This window comes from Eurytemora carolleeae, unplaced genomic scaffold (assembly GCF_000591075.1).
Source record: "Eurytemora carolleeae unplaced genomic scaffold, Eaff_2.0 scaffold1172, whole genome shotgun sequence".
Lineage (NCBI taxonomy): Eukaryota > Metazoa > Arthropoda > Copepoda > Calanoida > Temoridae > Eurytemora > Eurytemora carolleeae.
The window spans coordinates 30,457-49,114 of NW_019397480.1; the positions used below are offsets into that span (position 1 = coordinate 30,457).

General features: G+C 35.1%; 2 protein-coding genes across 2 annotated transcripts; one reads left to right on the forward strand and one right to left on the reverse strand.

Annotated features, from left to right (window-relative positions):
• Positions 1 to 14,586: 14,586 nt before the first annotated feature.
• LOC111714514 (uncharacterized) lies at positions 14,587 to 17,796 on the reverse strand. Its single transcript, XM_023489649.1, has 3 exons — positions 17,008 to 17,796; positions 15,651 to 16,556; positions 14,587 to 15,399 (listed from the first exon to the last, which is right to left on the reverse strand). The coding sequence occupies exons 1-3, from the start codon at positions 17,794 to 17,796 to the stop codon at positions 14,587 to 14,589; spliced, it is 2,508 nt and encodes an 835-aa protein (XP_023345417.1).
• A 233-nt stretch (positions 17,797 to 18,029) lies between these two features.
• LOC111714521 (uncharacterized) lies at positions 18,030 to 18,343 on the forward strand (the record flags this gene model as incomplete). The annotated part of the gene is given in 1 exon segment (XM_023489655.1): positions 18,030 to 18,343. A coding segment is annotated over 1 exon segment (305 nt), but the record flags the coding sequence as incomplete, so codon positions are not given.
• Between the last annotated feature and the right edge of the window lie 315 nt (positions 18,344 to 18,658).

Here is an 18,658-nt window from a genome sequence, read left to right on the forward strand (position 1 = left end):
ATTGATTGATTGATACATTGATTTCTAGATTCTTCTACGATCTTGGTCTTGATAAGAGAACTGCCTTTACTCCAGCACAGTTAGACTCTATTAGAAAGGAACTGGACAATATTATTATTATTATTATTTTATCATTATTAACATTATTATTATCATTATTATTATAGTTATTAGTATTATTATTATTATGATAACTACTATGGTTATTATTATTATTATTATTATTATTATTACAAGACTTTCAGGGAACAAAGGCTATGAAGCCTTTTTTCGTTTAATTATTTGAGCTTTTAACTTTAACCTAAACTGCAACTATTTTTTCATTTTCTGTAAAAAACAATTTAAGATTTCGTAAACTTTTCCGTTTTGAAATTTTGAGATGGATGATTTGACATTTTTTCGATAAAAAAACTAAACAGCTTATTTTCATCATTATTTTTCTTGTGATTATAATTAATATTAAAGATTTATACTAAAAAAGGTTAAACAGATTAAATTTATTTTCAATATTACTGGATTTACTGAATGATTAAATATTGTCCGGACTCTTAGACATCAATGTCTCGAATTATTTGTGATAACACTGACGATATAGACAGGTAAACAAACATCCATCATTTTTCATTTATTTTTGTGTTTTATTTTTTTGTGTTTTATTGGGCTTTTCTCGGAATTCTTATCTTACTCAACTCAATATAGCATCATTCAAGGTGAATAAATACTAAAGTAGAACAGACTAGGGCAACGACGACAGGTTGGGCCATGAAGACCCATGTAAAAGTCGTCTTTAGTTAAAACTTCGAAATTTTCATGATTTAAAATAAAATTTTTTTGTATGTTTGTATGTAGTTTATATGTAAATACTATATAGTCGCTTAATCAATTCACTTCTGAAATCTTAATTTACGTTAATCTATATTTAAGTTAAATACAAATTCTAAGTCTGTGTTTGTAAACAAAGGGAGTCCAGTTTTTGTTGTATACTGTGCATTCCGTACAGACCAATTTATATATATATATATTATTTTTAAATAATTGGGACATAAAATGTCGTCATCCAACTATGAGTTTGGCCCACTTTAGTATTTAATCACTTTGGGTAATATGTAACCGAAATTGTCAGTATTTTGTAAAAATTCTTTTATTTAATTTACAGAGTGACCATGCACTACAAAGCCTTTAAGCCTTTAATGACGACCTTTGAAGTTGAATGTAAAGACTAAATATTATGTTCTTGCTTGTAATTGTAATTGTAAAACCAGAAGCAAATCGAAATTACATTTTTCTTTCAGAGTGTCATTGTAGATATATCGCAATTTTTTTATGTTATTATTCGTGAAGAAGGATATTACAAACAAAATGTTAGTTATGTTTCTAACAGTTTGTGTAAATTAAATACTGATGTGAGACCAAAAATACCCGTGGACTTAGAACTTTGGAAGACGACAAATTAGTTTTTTAAGTTAATTAGTCAAAAGAACATAAAATACAGAAATTGTGCAGTGTAAACAGACCCGCTTCACGCAAATTTTTTTCTCTTAATCAATAAGTTATTATCAAGCTACTAATAAAACTATTTGCTTTAAAACAGCATTATATATTTAAATGTCGTCTTCCCATTCCACAGATTTATGGGTCTTCGCGGTATTTGTTTAGGATCCAACCCCTGGCGTTCAAGTTACCAACAGACCGAGTGAATAAAATAGAGTCCTGTGCCGGCGACGCGATACCACGGGTCAACCTGGAGGTTTTTAGGGTAATCACTAGTTGCAGATACGCGTTATTAGACATGATAGTTTATTGACAATTTCGAAATGATCGGTCGTTTAAGGTTCGATTTTTTTTCGTGATATGAAAATGAAATTATGTTAGTTATCTTTCTGCATAATTATATCAATACAATGAAAACAACTTTTTTTGCTAACGTTTTTCGAATTACAAGTTTACAATTTACAAGTACAAATGACATACGTGTAGCCATGCCGTTTAAATCTTTGCCTGCTTTAAAAAGTTGCATCTTTTGCACACCCTGTAAACATTTAACATATTCAAAAAGAAAAAGAACTGTATTTTTATATTTTTCAGGAGTTTGGATTTGGAAGATAAAGCAGAAGGAGCCGGTTAGTGCTGATAGTTGAATTTTAATAAATCTATGTACAACTATTAAATCTATGTACAAATATTAAATTCATGTACATTTGACAGCCCAAATTTTTATTTTGAATAGGATTTTTGTTTGTTTATTTTCTTGTGGTTTTTAACAATTTTTTTTTATCGATTTTGATGGTTATTATATCGTTAGAACTGACGAGGGTCAACCCAGACCGAAATATATTTTCAATAAATGTGGAACTAACATCTACTTTTTTTACATTCCAGAGGTTTGGTCCATCACCATCACTGAATTTTAAATTAAATTTTTGTACAAATATTAAATTTATGTACAAATGTTTTCAGTTCTAAGGGACTGTACACGTAATAATAAATGACCCTCCATTCCTAAATTGGCATTTTCGATTCAAATCGATTTCCTTAAATCTGTTCTGTGTGCGAGAAGAATGAGTGTGATATCCATATTTTTCAATAAAACTGTGGTTTCTCTTAAAAATGTCTGCAACAGAAACTAAGTAGGAAATTGCCAGAATATTAGAATTAAAAAAGATATTATTGATAACGTTTAAATCGTGAGTGTTCATGTAGGGTCTTTTGAAAATACAACCTCAGTCCCTTCAAAGTTTGACATCATTTCTTTTTGGAATGATTGAACAAAATACCAACGATTTTAGATTTTAATATTTGTATTAAATCAGTCTTAATAGAAATCATAAGAATCATTATAATAATCTATAAAAAACGGATCACTTAAAATTTTGCCTTCACTCCCAAAACACCGTCCTTGGTTGGGCGGGTCCTGTCTTCAGACTACACAGTACGCATTGTATTTTCTCAGGCTTAGTTGTAGTTCCAATAAATTATTTTTTAATATTTAATAATTTCATGCAATTTTCTGCTTTTTACAATTAAACAAACTTTTTATTGAAAACAATTTTGAAGTGAAAACTTCTTTTTTATTCGGTGATGATATGATCAACATTTTTCAATATACAGGGTTGCTTAATAAGAATGAGATTTTAACTCGACCTAAAACACTTTAGGTGATAAATTACTTACGGAATGCCTTGAGAAAGAATAAAGCAAATGTAAAGCTGATCTAAAAAAATGTATTACACAGTCGACGTCGTATAATCAATACAGTAAAAACGACTTTTGATTTATACCAAGCTTTAGACAGCAGGGAAACAAAGAGAAGCTGTCAATTGACAACTTTTCTTTATTTACTTGTAAATTGTTAAAAATCGAAACGTAAGTAGAAAAGTCATTTTTTTTCATTAATTTAAAGACTCATTCTTCCTACACAATATTTCATTTTAATAAATCCACATCAACCATCAACCATCAACCATCATCAGTGAAAATCGAAAAATCTACGAGTTAAAAACGTGTTTAAAGGGACTGTAAGCGAATTTCGTGTGACTCACAAAAAGATGCCAATGCTCTATTCACAAGGTAGCCTTTGAAGCTTTGTCTGATCAAGTGTTTATTAGATATCAATGTTTATAATTTTGAAAACTGTCTATTTTTAATTGTGGTTTCTCTACAAAAGTGATTATTGCAGGATTATCACAATTAAACACTAAAAATCCTAAAAAAACGACAATATTTTCTTTTTGTTGATCAGATAAAGGTACAGGAAATAGTCATTTTTCCATGGAGGGTCACTTGAAATTCCGCTTACAATCCCTTAAAACTCACTTTAAAACTCATTAAATTAAATTAAATCAAATTTATTTATAATAATTATCACAAGAATTAATTAACATTTTTTCCAACAAATTAAAGCGCAAGATTAAATAAGACAAAGAAAATTTATGAACATCACAAACCATAGATTAATTAACAAAGACAGATAGAATACAGATGTCGTTTTTTCGAGAGGAATTTACGTTCACAATAACCATAAAGCAGAAAGCATATAGGAGTTACGCTCATGCGGCGTTGAACTACAACACACAGAGAGCATACGCGAACTCCTTTTGGCTTCTGCTTCAGGTAATGTGAACGGAAAAACCCCTAAATCATGAAAAGACGACATCTAGTGTTATACACCATTCTAATTTTGTCCCATCGAGAAATACATCAAAAATATTAATTACCAAAATTTAAAAAAATACATTTTTGGCATGATGAATAAAAGATCAGCAATTGGTTATTTAAGTTATTTGAGTATAATGCATAGTGTTTAAAACATTTAATTAGTACTTAAAAATATTTTTTTGAATCGGAATTGTACATAGTTGTTTTGTATCCATCATATGTACACTGTACTTCAGTTTTAACCAAGGAATCAAGTCATAATAATAATAATTGGAACAATTTTAAGGATTTAATGTTACAGTGCTCCGTACAGAGTGTCCTAAAAAATACGGGAATTGATGAGTAAGGACTTCGTGATCCTCTTTATTTGATGATGCCGTCAACAAGACAAGTTGTTAACCATAGAATGTATTTATGTTTTGATTTCATACTGTTGAACTTATTAAAATGAGATATTCGTGTACACAAACAGCTGTCCCTTTTTTCTGTTCATCACGTCTCACGGCAAAATTAAGTAAATTGTAATTTTATATGTTTTTGTTTAAAACTCCTTTAATTAAAGAGCTCAAGAGAAGAAATCAAAATTTTAGTCAGATAAAATTGACTTTCCTCTTGTATCGTGCACAGTGTGATGAGGGGAGGAAGGCCAGCAACAACAATTTCTCGTCCGAGCCACATTATCCTCATTTTCTTGTCCGAGCCACCTCGGAATCCTAGTTCTTCGATTATTTTGTGTTTAAAAGTTTCCAATTCTTGAAGATAAAACTATTTTTAAAAAATCTGGCCACGTTAGGGCATAGAATATGGATGGACTAAAGTATTGCAATGATTATATTATGCTGGAATCTTCAAACCCATGAGAATGATGTCAAACTTTATTTATGTAAAACTTAAATCTCTTCTGCCTCCGTAATGGTCAACCTTTGCGATATAAAATATATAGCAAAATATTCGGCATACCTCTGCCTACAAATTTCCCCATGGAACCACCCGGAAAAAGTCTATGGTTGTCAATACAGCTAACAAAAAAGATTGAAGTTCTATAAACTCGGAATTATCTGCGGCATTCTACACCAGGAATATCTGAAAATGCGCTTAAAAAAGGTGAACAGTTTTAAAGACATTAATCTTGGAAAGTTTAATTAAATTGAAACTTTTTTTCGATTTGGAAAAATTTGATATTTCATTTCTGCCCATAATGTGGCCCGATTCTTAAAAAATAGTTTTATCTTGGAGGATTAGACACTTAAAAAAACAGGACGAGGATTTTGAGGTGGCTCGGTCGCGAAATTGTTGTGGTTGGCCTTCCTCCCCTCGTGTGACTTTACAAACACATTTTAAGCCTTTCGCCGTTTACGTAAATCATATTTAAATGTTTATAAAAAGACGATTTTGAAGTCTCTACTCGATTCTCAAGTTAATTGGGACGCAATATATTTAAATGTATCCAATAGGAGTGTGAGATTTAGTGAAAATTTTCTTCAATCATTTTACAGAAGCAAAACAGCATTCCTCTTGGAATTCTAAGGAATGTTTATGAAATACATTTTATACAAATTTAAAAATGTGTCTCTCAAACAGGGTTTAATGATAAACAAATCAGTATAGTGTTAGTATAGGGAAAATGAAAAATGTGAATTTTTTTTAATAATATGGGTATCCATGTAACCGGCTTGAAACCTATAGTTCAAAACAATTTACAGAATTTAAAAATATTGAAAGTTTTTTTTCAGTTGGTTGACCTAGCACCAGGGCAGTGCAAACATCTCCGTTGTTATATCGGAGGTTTTTTACAGTGTTTTTAGTGTAAAGGTATGAGATAATCTTTGAATTCAAGCGTGATATCTTCAGCTCAGGCTCTCAAGTTCGATTTGAAATCATGATTTAGAAAACAATAAGTCTAAAGGATCAAAAAGACAAAATAAACCCAAAGTTTCTAGCGGAGAAAGAAGTGACGTCACAGGCTTGGCTTGATCGCTCACAAATCTGATTCATTCCTCCAGTGTATACAGAGTATAGGATACCAAACGCTAACAATTTTTATAAACAAACAGAATATAATAAGTGAAAGAGATTTTATAAGACTACAGACAACCATGACATCTTTTAACTTCCAAGCGGCATTCGAGGGACTCCAGAATTCTCTAGCGATGTTTGCTGGGGCGTGTGAAATTGGTTTTAAAGAGATAGGAACTGGTGTGAAATCGGCTAATTATAAAATCGAAAAGCTCGAAAACATGGTTCAGGATCTAACATCTCTGATCAAGAACCAACAAGAGAAGATCACCAAGAAGGAGGAGAAGGAGGAAGGTGAAGCACTAATGCATGAGGTTAGCAGTCAAATAATGATCAAGAGAATTCCAACCAGGATGAAAGCTACAGCCCACGAAATACTTAAAGTTGATTCAGTAAATCAATTCGAATGGTTATCAACAACCCCTGAAGAAGAGTATACAACCCTGTGGATCAAGCATGATTCTAAATCTATGGTTAGAAATGCTATCAGAATGAAGCTAAATTGCGAAAGAGAACTACCCCCTAACTCTCAAGATAGAAAAAGTGTATCCAGCTTCATTATTAAACAGGTTGCACCAAGATCATTCACACCACTCTTGAGTAAACTCCGATTTAACCTGGTAAGCATGAGAGAGGAAGGTAGAGCATCAACTTCATTTGTGCAGAATATTAGGTATGAAGCCAGCTCTGGAACTCTGGCTTATATATACCAAGAGAGGACTGTTAAACCAACTAGAGCAACAGTCCTTGGATACATAGCCAATCGTCCTTTGGAAGGGCGAGAGTTTGAGAACGTCCCCTGGTATGATACCAGGACAGGATAACTACAAGGAAGGTTTAATGAGGGACCGAGCGCTGCAGCTGCAAATGGTGCTATAAGAAAAACTGCGCAAAGAAAACCAGACAACAAGTATCTTCAGTTTGCATCAGGTTCGAACAGACAGCCAATTATAGAAAGGGGAGGGGGGGGGACTCTCAGCATACCTACCCTGAACCTCACAGGGAGCCAGCAAATCGGCGTAATTACTACAACAGTAACAGAAACCAGCGAAAAATCGACAACATCAATACCAATGGAAAAGGAATCCCTCGCCCAATACCTAAGTTCCCAATGCCAAAGCTGAAGCTCCAACCTAAGCATGGAGACGACATTGGTAAACCAAATACTTGGATCTCTACATCATACCTCCTCATTCAAGATGAAATCACAAAAATGAAAACAGCAGTAATATACGGAGAACAAGAGGAATCTAACCCAGAAGTAATTACACTCAGAATGCAAATTGATGTATTACAACAGGATAAGTGCCCTATAAGCTTGAAGGAACCCACCAGAGAGAATACCAATAGTCTAATTAAGATCATGAAGAGAGAAATGAACGTCAAGCCAGATTTGTCTCTTTATCATTGGATGTTGGAGCTGCATTCTCATGATCCTAGGAGAAGGATACTTGCTCTAGCTCTTAATGAGAAAGACGACATCTCTGCACAACTGCACAAGCTAGGATCGTCTAAAAGCTCAATAGGAGCTATCAACACCTTGCTTCACAGCATCTGCAGGTGCCTGCTCCAATACCAAACTACTCCCTCCAACTTTCTACAGATCAAAATGGAAGCAGTATGCAGGATAGAAGAAATCTTTAATGCTATAACATTAAAGATTAAGAATGCTCTCAGAAAGATTGAGGCTGAGGAGAGTTCAGCTGACCCAATAGATCTTGATATTGACAAGGATAACTTCAAGTACAACAGGATGCACAATTACTTTCTTGAAATCGGATGCACCGATGGTCAGCTCTTGGATCAGGTAGACACAAAACATAGTGAGCTAAACACCAGATTTGGAGTACACTATGCTGATGCTACTTTAGGTGAGTATATTAATATCTTCCCCTGGACATTTGTTATTGGAAACGAGATGCTCAACAAAGATTACTATGCCATGAAGAATGAACTCAATTTCTTCCATGAAGACGATCCAGCCTCAATTTCTGCAGAAGAGATGGATCAGAGCAATGCAAAAGGCAAGAGATCTCAAAACCCAGAAACGCCAACTAAACCTAATAAACCAGCTAAAACAGCCTCTTCACTGGCAATAGAAAACCGAAAATCGACTCCTATCAAGCCGTTTGCAGCAGAGATATCTAGCCTGGAAATCGACCAAACCAGTAGCGAATATGGCCTAATAGATAGAATAACAAAACTTCATGATAGTACAGAGGATGTGAACCCTGATAGAGCAGAGAATGTTTTGAAATTAGGCATTTGATCTATTCCCATTTTACTATATAGAATATGTACATTTCCACTGAAAGGAGAGTAACCAGAACAAGTGAACAGTCCCTTTGTATAGTAGCTTCCAGACCCAATTTGGATATAAGAAAACACTTCTTCTCCAATAGAATAGTTCAGCAGTGAAATGCACTACCTGAAAACATCAAAAATGAAAGAAATGTCAAACAGTTTAAAAACATGTATTTGAGCCAAGTGCCCCTACCCTGATGAAGTAAGCTATCAAACCTCAGTTCTTGGAAATGGTATGGGTCACCAGTAAAGCTGACACTTCTTCCTTGGATCAAGATGGTCCCTTAGAAGTTCCTCTTCAAGTAAACAAGTAAGTAAACTGGTTTTAAACTACTCTCACTATATAAACTGTGTTTTCTTTAATTCTTTATTCATTTGGTGTTACTTGGTAGAAGAGTTTGGATGTTTAACTGAAATAGATTGAAGTATTATAGCAACAATATAACATTGATAAAAACAATTTTTATAATGATTTCATATAATTACATATAATTACTATAGCATTAAAGATTTCTTCTATCCTGCATACTGCTTCCATTTTGATCTGTAGAAAGTTGGAGGGAGTAGTTTGGTATTGGAGCAGGCTCCTGCAGATGCTGTGAAGCAAGGTGTTGATAGCTCCTATTGAGCTTTTAGACGATCCTAGCTTGTGCAGTTACGCAGAGATGTCGTCTTTCTCATTAAGAGCTAGAGCAAGTATCCTTCTCCTAGGATCATGAGAATGCAGCTCCAACATCCAATGATAAAGAGACAAATCTGGCTTGACGTTCATTTCTCTCTTAATAGTGGTCCTTGGAAAGAAAAAAGAAATGATAGTGTTAAACAGTTCTGGAATCTGCGGGGGGCATGGGATTATTGCTCACATCCAACAGCACAAGACTATGAAGTTCTTCCTCATTGCTATCTATGCTCCAGTTGGACTTAACCAACAAAGAGCATTCTGGCAAACAACCGAACAAGAAATGGCGATCTTTATTAATCAAAATGATCCAAACCACGAAACAGAAAACATATTTATGACAGGCGACTTCAACCTTGATCCATCTGACATCAAAGACAATGTTATCTCACAATGTTTACAGAACATTATTCAAACGTGGGACTTAGAAGATATTGGAAAGAAATATAGCAAAGACAAGTACACATGGAGAGAAGATGGCAACAGAGCTACTCAGTGCTCAAGAATTGACATCCTGTTAGCAGACAAAAACCAGAGTCAACATGCACAATGGCTGGTCTCACAAGACCAATCACCTTCTGATCACGACTGGATAACCTTCAAGATTAAAAAAACAGACAAGTGTCAAGAATCATACCATAGTAAAGGATTTCATCTTACTTAAAGATGAATTTCTTCTACAAGCACAAGATGAAATAGCCCAAACATTAATACTTCACTCTGAAGAATGGCTGACAAATCAAAAGACCAACTTTAAGGATCTATTAGAGAAATGCTCCAATCCAACTGAAGCAGAAAAGAAGTTAGAATTTAACCTGCAAAAATAGTCCAGCGAAAATAATGAACCTGATTATCCACAAGGTCAAGAATGTGTACAATAAAGTCACCAAAAAAGAGAAGAACAAGACAAGAAAAGAGATGATAGATCACAATCACAAGATCATGGAAATAATCAAGAGAATGAACAGAGCAACCAATGAGGTAGCCGAACAAGAAGCAAAAGATGATCTAAAAGAAGAAAAGAACAATCGAAGAAACCACTTGAGAAGAACAGAAATTAGATTTAGAGAAAGGATTGATCACTTCTATCAAAATGAAAATGACAAAATGACTGCTACAACGTTTAGACATACAAAAGAAGAAAAGTTTGAAACAAAAATCATTAGTATTGAAGAAGATAATCAAGTTATCACACAGGAAGAACAGATCAGGGAAAAATTCAGAGCTCACCTAGCTGTGTCAATAGCTGATCCAAACAGAGAAGAATCCCAACCAATCAGTCACAGAATGTTAGATCTCAATATCCAACACCCAGACTATATTCCTTCCGAAGAGGAAAGTGAAGAAGCAAACAGAGAATTCTCAATTGACAAGATTACAAGAGTTTTAAAAAATATGCAAAATGAATCTACTCCAGGACCATCAGGAACTACAAAGAGCTTTTTCCTATGGCTGATCTCCATGATCCCCAACCTCTTCTAAATAAACTAATACTTAAATCACCACACTGAGAACAAAGCTTTTTAATGGATCAAGAAACGCAAAATTGTCTCTATCCCAAAACCTGGAAGACCAAGAAACAAAATAGAGAGCTACCGCCCCATCAGTCTCCTTGAAGTTTATTATAAAATCATTGCAAAGATCTTGGTTAATAAACTAGGAAAATGTGTTCACAAAAATATCTCAAATTCACAGTTTGGATTCATTCCAACTCGCACAGTTTCTGAAGCCTCGACATACCTGCAAACAGTAATCAATATAGCTAGAAGGACTGGAGAAACTATCCAAATTGTTTTCTTGGATGCAAGAGCTGCTTTTGACCTCACAAGAACAGAAGCTACTTCAGAGATGATGAAACACCTAAGTGCACCAGATCCTGCCAGCTCAGACAAGAATGATGCAACCCATGAAGGAAACACTTTACTCTACAAAGAAAAGGAATTTGACTGGGCGTAAAAGAGACGGAGATGATCTTGTTGACCCGGTCAGCTTTGCAGACGATACAAGTATTCCAGTTCAACTACAATCACTGGAAGACTACAAAGAACTGCTGAATTTCTTCGACTCCCTCAGTGCAATCACTGGATATGCAATCAATCAAGCAAAAACAGAAATATTAGCCTTCAACACAGATCCAGTGCTAATCAATGATATCAATAACTTTGGAAAAGGAACAATTAAAACAAGAGTAAAAGAAGACATGGAAAAAGTCAACTTTGATTACTTGATAGGCAGAATGGAGAAAGCAACCAACAGAATAGTAAAAAGAAACCAGTGCTCCGTATAAACAAGAGCTCTGCTAATTGAAGCAATTCTACACAGCCAAACTAATCATATTATAATGAGTCTGAAACTGTCCAAAAGTCACCTTGAAGAGATACAAGAAATCATCTACAAAGCCTTGTTGAAGAAAAAAAATAATGAAGACGCATACGTGGAAGGTAGACGTCAAATTGCCAAAGAAAGGACACATGCTCCAATCAGAGTGGGAGGATTAAACATGAGAAGAACCAAAATAAAAGCCGGATGTCTGTACTTTGATTCAGGAATTAGACACATTAGGAAATTTTACGATGAAGAAGCACCAAGAATGATAATAAAAAACGTCAATAGACTCCTGGAAACCAATGCCATGCAAGTAGATGATCTGCTAACAATGGAATCAAGAAAACTCAGAGATCTGAGCAAAAGGAAAACCGACTTGGCAAGAATATACACAGACACAATAGCACAGCTAGCTGAGAATGGGAAGAAAATCAGGACACATGGGAAGTATCAGCCATCGGAGGATCTGTCTATGATCACCCATTTGCTCTCACAAGGATCGAAAGACTCAAACTCAAAAGAGCAGGATTCACGACCGTCAGCCAACTATTCTTAACGGATGAGCCGAGATCATTCGAGAAAACAGTCACAATCAACATACCGAATCAAAACATACAAATGAAGATCACTAATATTATCAAGAATATCAAGAACAAGAGAAGAAAATTCAGGAATGCCCCCTTTACCAAGAATCAACTAGAAGCAGTACTTATTGAAAAAAAGATCACATTATCAAAGTACATGAAAGACAAAGAAAAAAGGAAACAAGAACACAAATGGGACACTGCTCCGTCTAGACAAACAAGAATCAGAGATGGAATTAATATTCCAGAGAAATAAGTTTACAATCAAGCATACAAGAAGAACTACAAATCCAACTTCTCAGAATATCAAAAAGCTCTTAACCTTTCTATTCTGAACAGGACTACATGGACAAAATCAAAAGCATTCAAGTCTGGAAAGGAAGACAACAACAAATGTGAAAAATGTGATCAAGTTGAAACAGTCGAACATCTATTTCTAGATTGTGATGAATATGAATACAAAATTGTTTCAGAGTATTGAATAATTCTAATGATGATTTTTATACTCTTTTCTCTCTCTTATCCCAACTTAACAGTAATCCGCTAATTCCTTCCAAAATGTCGTCTTCACCCCTTATTAAAATTTGTACCCACTAAACTACATATTCTCCATAGTCTTTACACACATATTTTACTATATCTGTATCTCTGTTCTGAACTTCCATATCTTGCTGATTCTCTTTCCAATACTGTTGTCCCCGTAGAACATCTATTCATTACTCAATCTTCCCAATTACTCCAACTCCAGATTTACCAACCCTTTTATCATCCTCACATTCATTGAATCCCAATCTTAACTTCCTCTTTAGTTGGTATCCATCCCAATTCCCAACCTATTTTATCTATTCCCAATTGATCCCTGTCCAACCTATTCCAACTTCCTAGTCCTCATCCTAATCCCAATCCTTCCAATCCCAACATTGGTTAACATTCATTTGGGATTCTTACAGTTTGGGATTTTACTTATAAAATCAGAAAGAAATGTTTTATATTATTACCGACTTTTTTTACATGACAAATGACAACTAGCAAACAAAATATTATGATTTAATGATGTATTATTGTTTTATGAATGCCTTCTTAGAATACCTTTATATACACCAGTTGTATCTGACACTTGGATTTCTATCTTTTCTCTACCTGTGTGGTTTTAAATGGTTGGCTTGGTTTAGGGGTGGTTATATCCCAAAACAAGAATTATTAATGTAATGATGTATCAATTTATCAACTTATCATTCAATTTAAATCTATGTTTGTTTATCTTGTAAATTGTTATTTGATATTTTTACCCTGAAATCGAACCAGGATTTTAAGTAGTACAAGCCCGACCAGTAAAAAGAACACATACCATGTAGTGTTGCTAAGAAATCCCACTAAGCCTCTCGCAATTGGCTTACTCTAAGCGAGTTTGTTTTACCTATGTGATCGTGGATTAATAACATTAATAAATCATCGGAATCATAGTGCTCATTAAACAACCAGATAACAGAGAGGAGAGAGAAACTGTTAGATGAATGGTTATAGACAAGAAGGATACAACAGCTACCACCCCCACCTTCAAACATATTTACATCACATCTAGATCATCCTCCTATTCTTTTCTTCCTTCCAACCGACAAAACCAATTGAATCTCTTTTTGCTTTACCGGCAAAAGATATGGGAAAACCTTCAATTCATTGTCCAAGAAACAAAGTCAAATCCAGGAGTAATAAATTTAACACAAGAAAACATCATCTACATGAAGGGAATCCCACTCTTAACCCACTTGGAGAATGAACAACTGTCAGAAATCATCCAAGAAGTCAAACAAATCAAATCAAATCATGAGTGTTAGGGAAAGCTTTAGGCTCCACTCTACAGCTTGGAGTTTCAAGTCCTGACTGAGAGGTGGGGTTTCAACCCGGATTTATTTAATGTATAACCGTTAATGAATCAAGTGTTTAAATTTAGCGAAATGATCCCAGCAACACAACCAAATTTGAGCCATGCAACCATTTTTAGCTCCCTTTCACTCATGTATGATCATCTATGTGTTAAATATGTATGAGTGAAGGGGAGCTCCCCAATGGTTTGTTTTGGTACAGATATGCATTCCTAAGAACACATATCTGGAAATGAAGTATAATGTCAATAAGTAATACATCTAAAAAATAGAGTTAAATATGATTCAGAATAATGGTCATGACGGAGATAATTAAATGAAGTTCATAATCTTATGAGATGTTAAATAATAAATTGCAACTGAAGTATAATACGATTGGATTGTTAATAGTTGTAAAGCAGATCAAGAATGTGAGTAATTATTTGTAATTAGAATGTTAAAAGTGCATAATGGATCAAGAATGTGATTAATTAATTGAAACTAGAATATTAAAAGTGTATATCTTGGAGATATGTGAGTCAGGGATGTCCCTGGGATTTAATGTGAATATTAAATGCAATCTAGAATGTCAAGCATAAAATCTAATAATCTTAATGTATTGGTAGTTTCCCGGGAAACAAATGTATCTTATTAAAAATACCTATTGTTGTGTCTGGGAGGTTCTACTGATCAGTCTTCCTGACACATTGGACCATTCCAGGAAGAATTTATCTAACAGGATGTCTAAGGCTAGCCCTCTATCGAACAGGTCCATTTTCTTGATTTGTGCTCCTTGACCCAGCAGTATTCTGACTGCCTGAAGATCGTCATGCCCTGATGCTTGCTGTTCTGTGATGAAGGATTGGAGTGTCTGCCCTGTCCTCAGGCTTATACTTTGTCTGTGTTTTTCCATCTGTTTGCAAGACACCAATAGGTGAAATTCGTTGTTGTCTCCTAGAAAGGACAGAGGGCATTGCAGTACCCTTCCACCATCCTGAAATATTGAGTCTGCTGTTATGTACGAGTCCCTGTTTCCTAACCCTGAATTCATGCATCTGAATTTAATCAAAGTTCTCGACCACCTGGATTCCTCTACATGAGGTTGTATTTTCCACCATTTCCTTGGCAGAGGCATCAGTTTCAGCGTGACTAGTTCCTGGATATCTCCGATCACTTTCTGTTCATGGTACTGATGTAATTGTTTAGGGGTGACCCCCTTCAGGATAAGTGGGGTTGCAGCGTATTTACACAGAACTGACATGAGATTGGTGTAGTATAATGTATGGGGATTCCTTATATTCCATTCAAAGCAAGATTTAACCAGAGAACTTCCCGCTAAGTCCGGATTGTTTACTCTATGAAAGAAGCGTAGTTTGTTTAGTTCTATCAATAGTCGGACTGGCTTCCAACCTAGTTCTACTTGGATCACTGTGTTTGCTGATGATCGGGGAATACCAAGTAAGGATTTACCTATCTGGTTTTGAATAACTCTGTGATTGATGCTTCTGGAATTGGGACCTCGTCTACTGCGTACATTATTCCTGGAATGGCAACATTTTGCCAGAGTGCTGCCATAGCCGCAGTGTTGTCTAAGTGTTGAGACCTGGTCCGAAGAATTACATTTTTATAGGTTCTGGCTCTTTCTAGCATTTCTCTCCCCTTACGCTGTGAGGTTCTTCAAGGAGTTAAAAATTGGGTGACACCTAAATACTTGTAGCTACTCACATGATTAATTATTTCCTCCTCCATAGTTCCTGAGTCTGTAATTGCGCATTCATAATCTTCAAGGGAGGTGATGACGTTGGTTTTGGATATTGATATTTTCATCTTGAAATCCAAGCACCACTGTTCTAAGATTTTCCTCAGCTTCTCCAATGATTCAACTGAATCAGCTACTAGGATGATGTCGTCAGCGAATAGGAGGATGCAGACTACTTCCCCTGACTCCAGCTTTATTCCTAAATCCTGCGCTCTCATCCTGTTGCTAAGTTCTGATAAATAAATTCTGAACAATATACTGCTCAGATTACAGCCCTGGCGGAGGCCCCGTTTTTGATACTGTTTCCGAGTTCTCTGTCCTGATGACTGTGTTGAGATATTGTCAAGGAAATAATAGCTTGTTAAGAAGTTGATGAATTTATCCCCTACATTCAGTTGCTTGAGCTTCACAAGAAGAATATTTCTGTCCACTCGATCGTATGCTTCTTTTAGATCCACACAGAGGAGATGAGATAATTTCTTTTTACTCTTATTGATTTCCAGAATTGAGTTGAGGATGAAGATGTTATCACTACAGGTTCTTGCAGATCTAAATCCGTCCTGCTCTGGGCCGATTACGTAGTCTTTTAGGACTGCTTCTGCCAGGCGCTTAGCTAAAATTTTAGTTAGCAATTTAGAAAGATTACTAATCAATGTGATTGGACAATAATTATTGATGTCGGTTTGTGGTGGTTTTTTTAAGATCAGTACCACGTCTCCGTCTTTCCAGCTGGCTGGTACCTGTCCTCCTACTATAATGTTGTTGAACATCTCAATAATCTTTAGCCTTGATTCTTGGTCTGTGTTTTTGAGCATGTCGTTCGTAACGCCATCCAGCCCTTCCACTTTATCTGATTTTAATTGATTATAAACCTACATTCGTAGTCAGCCTTAGAATTAAAATTCATCATCGGCTTGTAGACGGGTGAATACTATACATATACATCCTAGCTCTATTTTGAATTAAGAAACTAGTAAGTTTAGGATCAAAAGACTCTGGCAGAGAAACTTTAGCATAGTCACTAACACTCTATTTCAAAAGTACCTAAAATGATCATCCTAGGTTGAGGCAGTATTAGTAAGGGAATAGGATTATTTAATGTTTAAAACACTTTAAACAATGTTGGCATAAAAATAAATTAACAAATAAATTATAAAAATTATAGAAGCAAAAATTCACAAATGAGCTTTTTAAATAATATGTATGCATCCTGCAGGTCTGCCACCGTCAGAGCAACACACCCAAACATCTAGAGCGAATAAATTGTTTTAAATTTTGAGTCCATACAATTCAAGAAATTTTAAAAAAATTCCATTAAAATACCCCTGATTTTAATTCCCCTATATTCTTGTTAAGTTCATCCAAAGTTGTTGGTCGCATAATCTGCTCTGAGGTGTCATCCGTGAATAATTTTCCAGGTTTACCAATTGAATCAAGATACACCGCTTCCCAACTAACTTCTTCTGTAGTAAAGGATGTATTGAATTTCTTCTCAAAGAACTCCTCTATAATAGCATTCATTCCGTTGTGATCGGTTGTTAATCCTTCAGGAGATTCGAGTGCCTCTATGAAAGCATGTTTTTTAGGTTTGCGATTTACGAGATTCCAGAAAAGTTGACTAGCTTTTCTGCCCTTATTCATCAATATCTGTTCAATTCGGCGTTTTGCATTAAGACTATCAGTATAAGATTGTACCCTGATTAGTTCGGCCACCGCGATCTTGTCTGCACGTAGTTTTTTAATTGTGTCTGGTGGCATAACTTGTCGTCTTTTCAAGGATTTCTTAATTGTTTTGCTTTGTTTGAGTAGTTTCTTCATTTTCAGTGACTGTCTGCGTTTCTTGCAATGATCTCCTTGCTCTCCTGCAGAGGCTGACATACCTGCTGCCTGTAGTTCATGTGTTATAAATTCTCCTTGCTCCACGCATGACAATGTTGAGAATAGTTCTGATGATGATTTTAGGCATTTTGAAAATATTTTGGTGTAGGCTGGCCAAGACTTGATCTTTTTAAGAGGATTCTGTGATTTCTGAGATGGTTTCGGACTTGATGGAGAAAGATAAAATTCCCATAACAGAGTACTATGATCTGAGTCCAGACCAAATTTATTCATCTAGAAGCAATGAGAGACAAACTTATGAAGCCACCAGGAGGAATGCTCATCTCAGAAAAAGCATGATCCAAATAAAAAAATTCAGAGAAGCAAACTCAAGAAACATCAGCTTTTGCGAAAAACTAATTGAAGCAAATGACAGAAGATCCTAAACAAATGAAAACTACACCATGATTATACCGAGGAATAGTCTTGTCTGTGAAAACATTATTCATAAGAATGATATAGAGTAAAGATTAATCATGGCGTGCAGAGCAGAGAAAGCCAGACTGCTCAGTAGCTCACTAAACATGGAGAGAAGAACAATAACAAATGCAGTCATTACTGCATTTATTGTAATTATGTACAACAACGATTCCAACGAAATTGCAGTGAATTGGAAACACAACACGGACATTCTTCGTGGAGAAAAGCATGCAATACCAAAGATTGTTGAGATTCCAATGGTAGATACCATCGAGAAAGTTATCGAAACGCTTGAATATGGCACTATTGAGCGAGAAGTACAAGGGCTTCAAGCGGCGTTAAAGCTCTCTAGTATACATTAAATAAATAAATAAATAAAAGATCAACCATCATTCCGTGGAAATCAAGGCCGAGACCCCATCAAAAATAACCACCAAAGGATGGAAATTAATGTATATCCGATTGTGACATAAGTCTAGTGTGATCGAGACATCGAGGTCTAGGCCAGTGACAGAAGTCACCTCCCCACTGCACACAAACAGCGCCTGGACTAGTGCATTTCGCTTCATAAGTCCAGTATGATTTAGCTATATTTATTTCTGATATTATTGATTATTTGATTAATTAGAGCTGGCTAAGTAAATCTAATACCTACAACAGGGTATTACTCTTCATG

Bases quoted from the DNA above. Each gene is read 5' to 3' on its own strand.
- LOC111714514 (XM_023489649.1), bottom strand. From the start codon at position 17,796: ATGAATAAATTTGGTCTGGACTCAGATCATAGTACTCTGTTATGGGAA. The intron at 16,557-17,007 runs GTATTTTAATGG...CTACGAATGTAG, and splicing joins TAGGGGAATTAAAATCAGGG to GTTTATAATCAATTAAAATC. The intron at 15,400-15,650 runs GTGAGTAGCTAC...ATTCAAAACCAG, and splicing joins AGGAGGAAATAATTAATCAT to ATAGGTAAATCCTTACTTGG.